This window comes from Calliphora vicina, chromosome 4 (genome assembly GCF_958450345.1).
Source record: "Calliphora vicina chromosome 4, idCalVici1.1, whole genome shotgun sequence".
Lineage (NCBI taxonomy): Eukaryota > Metazoa > Arthropoda > Insecta > Diptera > Calliphoridae > Calliphora > Calliphora vicina.
The window spans coordinates 122,053,467-122,065,978 of NC_088783.1; the positions used below are offsets into that span (position 1 = coordinate 122,053,467).

At 32.9% G+C, this 12,512-nt stretch overlaps 1 protein-coding gene across 1 annotated transcript in view; it reads right to left on the reverse strand.

Moving 5' to 3' along the window:
* Nucleotides 1–1,336: 1,336 nt before the first annotated feature.
* Nucleotides 1,337–12,512, reverse strand: part of hwt (heavyweight) — a 91,362-nt gene continuing 80,186 nt past the window's right edge. The window contains exons 5-10 of the mRNA XM_065506819.1: nucleotides 5,894–6,521; nucleotides 2,660–5,205; nucleotides 2,396–2,594; nucleotides 1,861–2,047; nucleotides 1,669–1,788; nucleotides 1,337–1,598 (exon numbers count right to left, since the gene is read on the reverse strand). Coding sequence (XP_065362891.1) covers nucleotides 1,412–1,598; nucleotides 1,669–1,788; nucleotides 1,861–2,047; nucleotides 2,396–2,594; nucleotides 2,660–5,205; nucleotides 5,894–6,521 — 3,867 coding nt within the window. The 3' untranslated portion in view covers nucleotides 1,337–1,411. The remainder of the gene's footprint in view (nucleotides 1,599–1,668; nucleotides 1,789–1,860; nucleotides 2,048–2,395; nucleotides 2,595–2,659; nucleotides 5,206–5,893; nucleotides 6,522–12,512) is intronic.

A 12,512-nucleotide genomic window follows, 5' to 3' on the forward strand; every position in this document is an offset into this window, starting at 1 on the left:
CTAAAAACTATACAATACAATTTTGTTCTGTTTTTCTTTTTTAAGTTATTATTATATTATTAATATCATTATTTTTTTTATTTATAATAATTAATCATGTTAATATGTTTACTTTGTATGTATAAGTATATATTTTTATTGTTAATTTTGTTGTTGTTGTTATAATATGTTTGTTGTTATTTCTTGTTGTTGTTTTTTTATTTCATTCTAAATATAAATATGGAAATGTATATAATTTGTATAATAATTTCTTTCTTTTTGTAATTAAAAAATTAAAATTAAAAAACAATCTAAACATTTCAACTAAAAAGCTAAGAAAAAACCGATAACAACCAAAAGAATTATTGCACTTATAATTGGAATAGTAGAAAAACATTAGTTATTGGCAACAAAAGAAAAATTCATTGCACAGAAGAAAAGAAAAACAAACTAATTAAACTTAAATTATTGTTTGGCACACAAAACTACATATATAAACTAAATGAGAATGGGAACAGAATAGTTTTAAAAACAAACATATAAATATTGCACTTAAAGAATAAACGCTTATAAAACGATAAAAATAACATATGACTAGTAAAGTATTTTTTAAATAGTATACACATATAGACCAACACACACACACAGATACATACATATGTATTTATGTATTGATATGTATGTGAGTGTTTACAGATGTATTAGTTTAAAAACATATTTATGTATGTATGGCTTATAGTTTTGCTCTTTGAGAGTCTTTCTTTTTTTTATTTAACTTTTTCTTTTAGTATTTTAAGCGGTTTACATAAAATTAATCAACAAAGTATTTTTTTCGTATTATTTTGTTATCGTTACACTTTTGAATTACTAAATAACTAACGAGCTGAAATATCGATTCTTTAGTTTATTACGAGTATAAAGCAAATTCTACAAAGAAATCCATTTAATTATACATATTTTAGTTGCATTCTGTTCAAAGAGATGAGTTAAGAATCTTTAAACAAATTCATCTTTAAAGATGAATTTATTAAAGAAACTTTATCTTTGCTTTTAAAAAACTGAAAAAGAAATTAAAAATTTAATAAGTATTTTATTAATCTACTGATTAAATTCATAAATTATGTATGTATGTTGTCTGTTAGATGAACATAAATTAAAAATGTTTGCTTTGAATTTTCATTGAGATGTTTCAACAGTGTTTCTAACATTAATTATGAGAGAGAGATAGAGCAAGAGAGTGCGTTAGTTGATTTATTGTATTTAATTTATGTAAAAGTATTTAGTTCTACGATAACTGGAAGATATATGTATGTATGTTTTCATTATCATTTTTTGTTAATGTTTTTTTTTTTTGTTATTTATTTTAAATCCATGTAAGAATGCTTGCTTGCTTGCTGGCTTGAGTAGTATGTGGTGTAAGTGGTGAGTACTTTTAAAGTAATTGGGCAATGACGGGCTCTATTAAGCACATGTGTTCGGCTCCTCTGACTGGCAGACGATTCAGACAAAAGTGTCTTATCATATCGGGTACCGTTTCGAAGGGACGACTGAATTGTCCCAGTATATATTGACCGCTATCATTGCGTTGTATACGCATGTGCATAAAACCTTTAGCTCCCCTTTAAAATTAAAAAAAAATAAAATCGTATTAAAGTTGCTCTTTACATTTCCATTTCAACAATTACTTACTTTAAGGATAACGAATAGTCCTGTTTAGTTGACTCACAGTTGCGTACTAAAAAGCTGCCTTCTGTTAAGGGTCTCAGTGTAGTTTCGGCCTCAATACGTGTTACCGAACCATGATACCATCTTTAATAACATAAACACACAAAACTGAATGAATTATTGAACATTTCCTACATGTTTTCTAAATCCACTTACCCTTGTCTCTCCAGTGGTATTGAGACATCAATCAAATCGACTGCAGTGGCAAAGGCTGTTGCATTCAAATTCAAATTGAGTTCTTTGTTGTTGGTAAGACCACGTAAGTCCAAGCTACCAAACTTATTGTTCGCCTGGCGTGGTTCATTGAGATTCAAGGTGAGATTTTGACGGAATATGGCAGAGTCTGAAAAAACACAAGAACACAAAAGAAATTCATTTATTCATTATTCTCACACTCGATTTCCTATTGGCTTTTGTTTTGTTTGGTTTCGTTTGTGTCCAGGTACATCAGCCGTATATTGCATCAAATTATGTTTATGTGTTTGAATGTATATATTTAACCAAGTGTTTAACAATGTGAGCCACTTTGTTTGTATGTTGTACATATGGCTATTGAAGTGGAATGAGGTTAATTAAAAAATGTTAACACTGATGGCTGATCAAACTCTTGCACAATACACAGCCACATAATGAAAGCAGAAAACAAAGGCATTCAGTTGTGTACACACCCAGAGAAATTCATTATTCTTACCCAGTTTCATAGCAGTTTTAGTGTCATCCCTCATAGAATGACTGGATGAGGCCTGTGAGATTCCACTAGATTCTGTGCTATGCATCATAAGATTATTGATTTCCGCCTGGTTGGCTCGCAAACGTCTTCTCAGTTTGGGCATATCGAAGGGTAGATCACCCAAATCCACCGATGTGGCACTACCCGAAGTACAAGCATCCTAAAAGAGATACAATTTTATTTCTTTCCCTTCTCCATATAAATATAATTTTGTTTTATACACACCTGTTGTAAAGTTTTTCTTCGTCTCAATTTTGGCATATCAAACGGAAGATCTCTTAAATCCTGCGGCAAGCCCACACTATTACTCATGGCACCTACCGCACTAATATCACTATGATTGTTTCCCTTGTCATTTGGCGGGAAATTTAACTTTGGCAGCGTAAACTTTTGCAAGCCCAGCAACGGCTTGCCGTCTTCTCTCGAGTGCAATGAAATGCCACTGTCCGAGCCGAGTATCTCATCTGTCAGCTGCATGAGGGTTTTATTTGCCGGTGGTCTTCGTTTCTTCAAGGCATCTATATGTAGCTGGGGAGAGGGCCGTACATTTTCTGTATCGCCTGAGCGCAGCTGGAGCTGTTGTTGTTGTTGCTGCTGTAGCAGCTGTTGATTATTTGTATTCGTTTGGATGGCTGCGCCATCTTCGGGTGAAGCATTTTGGGTTTTATTTTGTTCAGACAATTCTGAGGCCGGTTCTTGCGAAGACTTGTCTGATATGGGACTAAGGATATGCAATTTGGAATGTATGACCACTGGTGCTCTAAGGGGAAAACCAACACTCGAGCTACCAGATTCAGAGCTATGTGAACTCAACGAGGTCGAGTGCCTTGACTCTGAACTGGACGTACTGCGATTGCCCTCGCTAGTGCTCGAGCGTAGCGATTCCATGCTGCCACCACTACTCGATGTTGCTATGCTCTCGGTCGAGGAATAATTATGCGGCCTTCGACTGCCATTACCAACATGGTGGTGGTGGTGAGAGGCGTGGCTTTTTCGCAGCTCCAGCACCCGCCCCGACTCAAGAACAAACGATCGTGGTCGGCTGCGGGATCTGGAGCCACCTGTTACATTATTCGTGCCTTGATGGGATGACAAATGATGGTGATGGTGACTGTTATGATTGTGGTGTAGACTGGAAGATGGTGGATTCACGTAGGCGCTGTCGGTTAGACTGTTCTCATTGCTGGTGGCCAGTGAGGAGCCCGTTTGCTGCTGTTGTCTCAAATTGGATTGTAGTGGAAGACGGAGATCGCGTAAACGCGGATGGGCCGGATTCGATGATGGCAGGTTGGGTGCACTTCGTATGCTGTTCATGAAAAAACGCTCATGTTTACCAGGAAACTTCATAGGCAACGGGGCTGTAGATGGCGGTGAAGGCGTATAACCACGCATGGGTAATTGCGAGCTGGACGTCGTAGGATTATTTTGTTGATCCACATCTTGTTCTCTTATATGGACATTGCTTAACTCCGTCGATAGGCCCGACACAATGCTGGCCACTGGTTCCACGGTACGATTCACGGATGCCACCGTCAAAGGGGAACCACTGCCGCTATTATTACCTCCTGAATTGCTGCCTTGTTCTTGGATAGCTTGATTCTTAGAGTTCTTCAGACGCTTACCCTCCAAACGGCTTTTTGATGACTTGGAGGCACGAGAATCCGTCTTTGGCGGTGGCAAATTGCCATTGTTAAGCTGCAGCAATACCGAATGATTTGTTATGCGATCCACTTCATCCAAATCATCGTCTGACTTGGCAATTTTGCAATCGAATGCCGTCTCGTATATCTGGCGAGTACGTCCCGACATTTCGTCTTCTTCGTCGGCAACCACAGAGATTTCGTCGAGAGCGTTATCGGACTGGGCTAGACTGTTCGAGTCCAATGCACTGTGAGAACTAGTATTCGTATTTAGATTTTTCGTATCGGGAGCACAGTCAACACATTCATGAACTCCATGTGGGTGCACGTAGAAGATGCTGCGAGGGCGAAAATATTCCTCTAAGTCATCACCAAGAGAGGGGGCGACACAGGCACAAACTGCAGGACCTAGCAGTCTATGTGGTGGCATTGACGCCGATTCTTCTGCTAGATTGCCACAATTTAATTCCGCCGATGACTCTTGACAAATATTACCGTAATCGGTAGCGGCAGCCGGATTCAAAGGCTGAACGTTACAAGTCTTTCTTACCAGAGCCAAGGCTCTTGCATGCCATTCGCGACGTTTTAAGCATTCACTGCAATCCGACTCATCCGAAGTTGTGGTGGAAGGCGAGTCACAACGTATTATGTGGACTCCTTCTTCAGTGAACGAATAACGCTTGGGTGTGTCTAGGGGACCAGGAAGGACAGTGCTATTGGTTGGCTCAGTTTCATCAAAATCGTCGTCCTGCTCTTCTCGTTCCTCGGAGCGTTCGGGAACGTCAAGACTAGTGCTCTTGCGATAGGGACCACTAGCCTCTGGAAGTGTTTGAGTGGATTGCGGAGGTTCCGATACCGTAGATTGGCGGCTTTTTAGTTTGGCTTCCTTGTCGTTCGCCCCCACTGAGGCTGAGGGATCTTTGGGTTTAAGTAAATCAGAGTAGTAGTAAGGAGACGGATTACGTTTGCTGTACTCTGATTGAGCAGCTGTTAACTTGCGTGGACTCCTATGAGTTTGGGGTGGCAAAGGCCTCACCAAATCATCTGAGATGCTATCTGGAGAATTCAGATCAGGAACTTTAACTGATTGATTGTCTTCTTCGTCATCCGAGGACTTTGGTGCCGATGAATCTGCAAAGTCAACAAGAAAACACAGGTTTATTTATAAGTTTACAGGAATAACTTTAGGTAGAGGTGTGTGGAAAGTGTTGCCTGAAATGTCTATTTCATGCTTGAAAGCCTTTGCTTGTTTATAAATGTGGTGGTAAAAGAAATAATTACACTGTCAGGAGTTTTTGCACTTAACATTTGCATTGGAAAAGGCACTACTGGTTGGTTTCTATCTTATTTTTAACTTTTCTATTTTCAATGCTGTTGTTAACTACAGTATAGAGATGGTAGGGAGGTATATACTTTTTTTTGCAAATGGTTTGAAAGTTAATTTATTTCATGCAGTTGTTGTCGAGCGTAAGTGAAAGTTGATTAAAATCGTTTAAACTTTGTTAAAGAGTTAAGCAAGCAAACAAGCCATTGGAAAAAAAATAACACTGACAGATTAGTTGGCCTTTGGAGAAAAAAAAATCACAAAACCCTTGTGATGAAGTGAAATAAAAAGAAGTAAAATAATGGAAAAAATAAAAAAAATAAAAACGTACTGGACCCCATGTGTAACTAATTGCCAATTGTTATATGTATTTTTAAAGGTGGATGGATGAGTCAGTCAGTTAGTCTGTCTGGCTGTCCGACCTTATGTCCATTGTATTCGTAGTGATGATAGTGATTTTTGTTTTGTCAGGGATGATTTCTTCTCACCACTCACCTGAATTGTAATTGCTGCGTTTATCCTTCTCTTTGGTTTGAGCAGCTGTTGTTAACGTTTGCGAATTATTAGATTGTTGCTGATTATTTTGTGGCTGTTGCTGTAGTTGTTGCAGCAGCTGTTGGCGGCGCTTTTTATGAGCTCGTCTCTTAGCCTTCTTGTGATAGACTTTTTTATGGCGTTTAGTATCTTTGGGATCTGAATAGCCTTCAATAAGTTTGACTGATGCTTGTTTAATATTAGAAATTTGACTTTGTATGTGTAAAGGCGGTGGCAGAGAGGCTACAGTGGCTGTCGATATTACAGCACTTGTCGGATTTGGTAAACGTTGATGCGTCTGACTACTACGTGTGCCATGTGACTTTTGCGAATGATGATGTTGTCGTTGTTGATGTTGGTGGCTCTGGACTGGCTGTTGAAGGGTAAGTGATGGTTGGTGTTGGTGTTGCTGCTGTAGTTGTTGCAGAGCACCAACTGTTTGTGTGGGTAAAGTGCTGTTATGGACTGCTGTTTCCTGGGCTAAAGCATTTAGATTTGCATTTACTCTGGAGGGTAAAGTCGATAAAGGGGCCGGAGGTGGTGGTGCCTGTGATTCAGCCTGCTGCTGTTGATGTTCAGCAAATTTTGCCTGCAATTTATAACGAAAAATTTGTGTTTTAATTTAAATTCACTAAACAACCACTTAATAATAATTAAAATGTTGTTAATAAAACTCAATTATAGTGAGTAACTAAGCAAGTTTTTCATCATCTTCTTTGAATTTTAAGAAGTTCTCTTAGCATTGCTAAAACCGAAAATTGCCGAAGGCAACTCATTAACGACACTAAAAATTGCTGTTGGCAAACCAAATTTATAGACATCTACCAAGGAGGTTAAATATAAACAAAATTATAATTAAATTAAATAAACATTTTGATAGATTTCTTTGAATGCGTTTTTGAACTTAAAATCTGCAATTAAAATTTCTCGATTTTTTTCTCAAACAATTATTGACTAAAAAATATGAAATTTTTGTTTTTTTCATTGTTAATAAAAACAACTTAAGCGATAAAACTCATCACATTGACAGTTGACTGCGAAAGATAAAATGCCACATTTTGCATGCATCATCATCAAATGCCATTAACAAACGAAGCCTAAAAATCACAAGCAGGGGAAACAACCATTATGCCACAGTTACAAAGTCACAATTCGGAAAGAGGTTGAGTGAATGGAAAGTACTAAACATACAACCAGTAAGTTAGTCAACCAACCAACCATTTAGCCAGCCACAATTTCAATGTTTTTGTAATTTATAGCAGCACAACTGAGTTTCATACCTCTGGTTTTTTTTTACCAAAAAAAAGAGGGAAAATGGCGTCTAATGTTTGTGATGTAAAGTGGATATTTCTTTGAACCAAAAAGTGCACGTGTTTTGTGGAATATTTAAAGAGGAGTTTGATAAAAGTATTTTTTTAAAGGATTTTAACGATTTTTTAAAATAAATTATAATTTTTGCAAGTTTGTATTACTTATTATTTTATAACTTCGCTAACAGTAAATGTTACTTAAATGATTTTAATTAAAATTAATGAATCCAGTATTTAATTTATAGTGTAATGGATAGAGGCAAATATGTAGAAGTAATATAGATTTTAGAAAAGGGTGGTAATATATTCGTAAAAGAGAAAATGGTGAAGGAAGTTGTATTTTCAAAAGGCTGACGTTTTCCTACTTATCGGAAAATAAACGTTTTCGAAAAATATATTCGATTAAAAAAACAGTTAATCCCATAATATTTTATATTCTAATTTTTTTTAAACATAATTTATTTATTTATGCTTAATTTCTATGATATCTATAAATAAACGTATTCAAGTAATTTATAAAAACCGGATCGAAACTTATTAGATTACTATTAATACTTTTAAAATTATAATTCAACTGCGAGTATTAAGCAAAATGGTTACTTAAAATTTATTCGATTAAATACCGACTACTCGAATAAAATAGTTGATTTCATACTGCAAAAGGATATTTTTGGAGGTTATTCGAATCAAATTCTGAATTTAAAGTAGATTTTTGAAGAACCCGATTATTCGATCGGTTATTAGAATAAAATTTTATTTGAATTTAATTTAATATTAAAACTTGGTTTGCAAATACAAATTGACTCGATAGTCGAATAATTTTTTTTTATATGTATATTTGTTTTTTTTTTAAATTAATTCTAAAATCTAAACAGTTGTAAATAGTTTATTTGACTAAAAACCTATTATTCGAATAAAATAAAACATTTTCATTTAATTATGATTCTGAATTCGAATAAAATGTAAATTTTATTTTTATTGAAATTTAAAAAAATATCAAATTCGTTTTGAAAAACCATTTACAAAGAATTGAATCGATTACAAATTTGTTATTCGAATAAATTTTTAAATAACCGGTTAACCTAAACGATTATAAATACTTTTTTCTTTTAAAACCATACATATTCGAATAAAATTAAAAAAAAAATAACCTTGATTCTGAATTCGAATAAAATTTTGATTCGAATAAAAATTGGTTATTCGAATAAAATTAAAATTTTAATGTTAATTCAATTTTACACATGAAAAGAAAGGCCGTTTTGTATAAATTATGTTTTATTAAACAGTAATACTCTATAAATCATAATATCATAAGTGCTCGAACTAACCTCAAAACTATTCTTTAAGATTAGTAAAGTGTGTATCAGAACTTTCAAAATATTTTGTATGAAGTCCACAATCAAAATCAGGCAAGTTTTTATGTTTATGAAGAACGTGACATTATGTATCGAATTTTTTAATATCTTCACTTCTGTTTTAATTCAACATTTTATGGTACTAACGACCTGTTAAACTTACATACACTGACTTCCGCTACAATAGAGGAGGACATTCATTATAATTGATTTATGTCTAAAAATTACCTTATGTAAATCATAAATACATACAATGTACAACAATATGTAATAATGTAAATAAATAAAATGAACAATAGCAGCAACAAACTGAAGCAACAGCTCACATTTTATAAATACATATGATACAGAAAAAATATGTGAAGGTATAGGTGAGTTTAGCACAGACAATTTGACAGGAATGAATGTATGTATCTACTACATACAATATGTTTAAAGCTAGACATACATAGAGACTACTTAAATATTGTTCTCCATTATGTTGTATACATATGTAATATGAATAAAAGTTTATTCTATTGTTACCTTATAAATGACAAATGACATGATATTAATATTGACAACAATAAAAACTCATCTACCTCTAACCACTCAGCTATAATAATTTAAAAATTCCATACAAAATGTTTGCCCAGCAACTCTAAAGTAAAGTCTTTTTCATTGGATGTTGACTTACAGCCATTACTAAAGGAAAAGATAAAATTACACAAAAATATGTCTGGTGGTGGCAATCTGGGTGAGAGTGCTGTGTGTAAGTGAGCCTATTTATAAATTGCTTACAGCGTTCATTACTTTGACATAGAGTATTTATATGTTTTTGTTTTTATTTTTTTGTATTATTATTTGCAGATATGTAGTCATAAGTATCAATATCATAAAGTATCAGCTGTATATGGCTGAGTATTGCACGTTTTTGTTATTATGAAGGTCTGTCTTTTCAACTGGCTGACTGTCTATCTGACTGTTGGTTTCCATTTGTATTTGTTTGCTTGTTGAAATTTGTTTGTCGTACTCATCATTGTTGCTGTTTAAAGATAGCAATGACAACACTCATTACTGTTTATTGTTTACCACAAACAATTGCACAAATGCCCGTAAAGTCAAAATCAACATTGTCATCATCATTATCACCCTCAACGATGTTATCGTCATTGTCTATTTACATCTTTACCTGCTCCAACTCTACTGCTCTAACTCACTCTCTCTTTCTTACACTCATTGTGCTCAAATATTTAGTTTAACAAAAATTGAAAGTGATACTTTATTAATATTGCCTGCTGCCTACTTTAGGGAGAAATTGAAATGATTGGAAATGTCATTTATTTTCAATTTAATGTTTAAATTTTGTGTGTAAACGATAAGGCATCATTAAAATTGTTTACTGGCAATTAAAAGTTATCAAGAATTTGCATAAATTTATGAAATATGTAAAATAAATATAAAAAAATGCTAAAAGAAGAATTATTAAAATAAATTTTGTTATTTTTCTGCATTAGCAATGAAATCGTTGTTATAATTAAAATTATAATTATAATTCACTCGTTTACTATTTATAATTTATTATTTGTAACTATCTTTGCAGTTATTCTTAGTATATAATTATCCTTTTAGTAGCTGTCATGTTTGTTTCGCATATGAACATACCCGAGCACCTGTTCTGTTGCTGATAAATGAATGTGTTTGCTGTTTTTTTGGTACCACTTGCAATAAATTGTAATTAAGTGGTAATTTATTTTGATAATATATTAACGAGATACTCAGTTGTAATAAACTACAAAATGACCATAAATATTGAGCTTAACAAACCAAAAAGATGAAATTGATAATTAAATTAAATTGAATTTAAGCTAGAACATAAAATTTTATTTAAAAAAAGGAGTAAATGTTTTCAAAGATTCCAAGTTTTCATAGATTCAAGATTTTAACATAAATTTATGTTACTTCGGGACTTCTACCACAATACAGGGGATATATATCCGTTCAACTAGTTTTTCATTTGTATTTTGCTTTCAAATTCAATCATCTTGAGTGCCAGCAACTGATTTGGAAGATGGAACATCAAAATGGTAAAAAGAACACATTGAGATAAATAAAAGGAAGAGAGTCGAGTCTTCAAAATAGAATATCACTCGTCTTAACACTGAACCCCATTTATATACAATACGTACACTGGAAATACCTAGGGCAAAAGTTGAGAAGGAGTTTTTATATAATAAATTTCAAGCGGAAACTCGCCGTACAAAAATCATGTCTTCTGTAAGGGAAATCGTGAGACACTATGTTTGCTCTCCAGCTTCTTAAATTTTTCTAATTTGTATGGCGGGTTCCCGCTTGGAACTCGTTTTAACCATTGTTCTAGTTTTCTGGCTTACAATTGATAGTGTTTATCTTACACTACAGCATCTAAGAAGCGGTTTTCACAGAGTGCACAAATAAATGCATTTCTTCTCTGCTTCGAAGAAAGAAAAAATTTCAATTTATTTCCTGGAACACTTTAACTCATACTAATAATATTACTAGAATAGTAAAAAATTTGGAATTTTTTTCGAGGCTATAACTTTTTTCTGCTTAACCGATTTTTGCTGATTTTTAATAACAAACTGCATAAGATAACCAGGGAAACCAAGGAGCCCAGGAGTCTAATGGGCTCATGGATAAGATATTTACACGTTTCAGAACTATTTAAGAATTTTGGCATCGATTTGGTAGTGTATATTTTTGCATATTTTTGCATATATTTTAGAGCATATTTTACTGTTTAATAGCATATTTTGACTTTATCAAAAACTAATTCTGTCTTACTTATTTTTCGCTGTTGTGTTACAGGTTTTTATTTCCTTTGTTTAAAATTCAAAATTGAAAAATATATGGCTTTTTTAATATAAATTAAGCACTCTTTTAATAATAGCGCCATCTAAATATCATATTTTAGTTCTAATTCAAACTTAACCGTTCTAAGTGTTAAAGAAATATTATCTTTTAAATTTGCTCCTACAACATCAATTGATGTCAAAAGAACATTTTCTATGTATAAAAGAAATGTTTTCAGATCCAATAGACAAAGATTTTTATTTGAAAATTTAAGTCAACATTTTGTAATTTATTGCAATAATAACCTTAATTGAAGAAGCGACTTTATATTTATATAAAATATCACCAACAAATACCTCTCGATGCCTTTTCATAACTTAAGTTCCTATTGTTTTTATGTTGTATTTATTTTTTGTTATACTTGTTTCAGTTCTTGTTATTTTTGTTTATTTTATGTTACTTTACCTTTTTAGAAATGAATTGTATTGATTTATTTAAATAAAAGTATATTTTTTGGTTAAAAATTATGTAAAAGTTTGTTTTTTATTTTAAAGTTTTTACTGCATATTTAAAGCGCTTTTTTTAGAGCATATTTCAGGTTTCCCTGATACAAACAAACATTTCACATGAATGTCTTTAATATCGGTTTGAAATATTGTATTTTACACAGACAGACATTTGAACATATATAACTCAAATAAATGAATATTTATCGTTACTTTAGTGACCACATGTGGTAAGTCTACTTTTAATGAATATTTAGATTTTAGTACAAAACGTGGTAAGTAAACTTTTTAATTAAACAAATTTTTTACAATTATTTCCTGTTTTCTCGTATGCAAGATTTAAAAATATTAAAAACAAAAGATTCTAGAACTGTACAATTTGTGAAAGGGAACTTATCACGTTTGCACACTAAGCTAAGGATATATTATGAGAGGTCTTAGACAAATATTTCTAAGTGTTGCATTAAAACTCATTCTAATATCTCAACTATTGCAAAAATAGATGGAGTAAAGTTTAAGCAATATGTTGTAAAGAGCATTCTTTCAATGTTTATATTTTTTCCGCATATCCTCTACTGTGCTGCATATCATATTACCA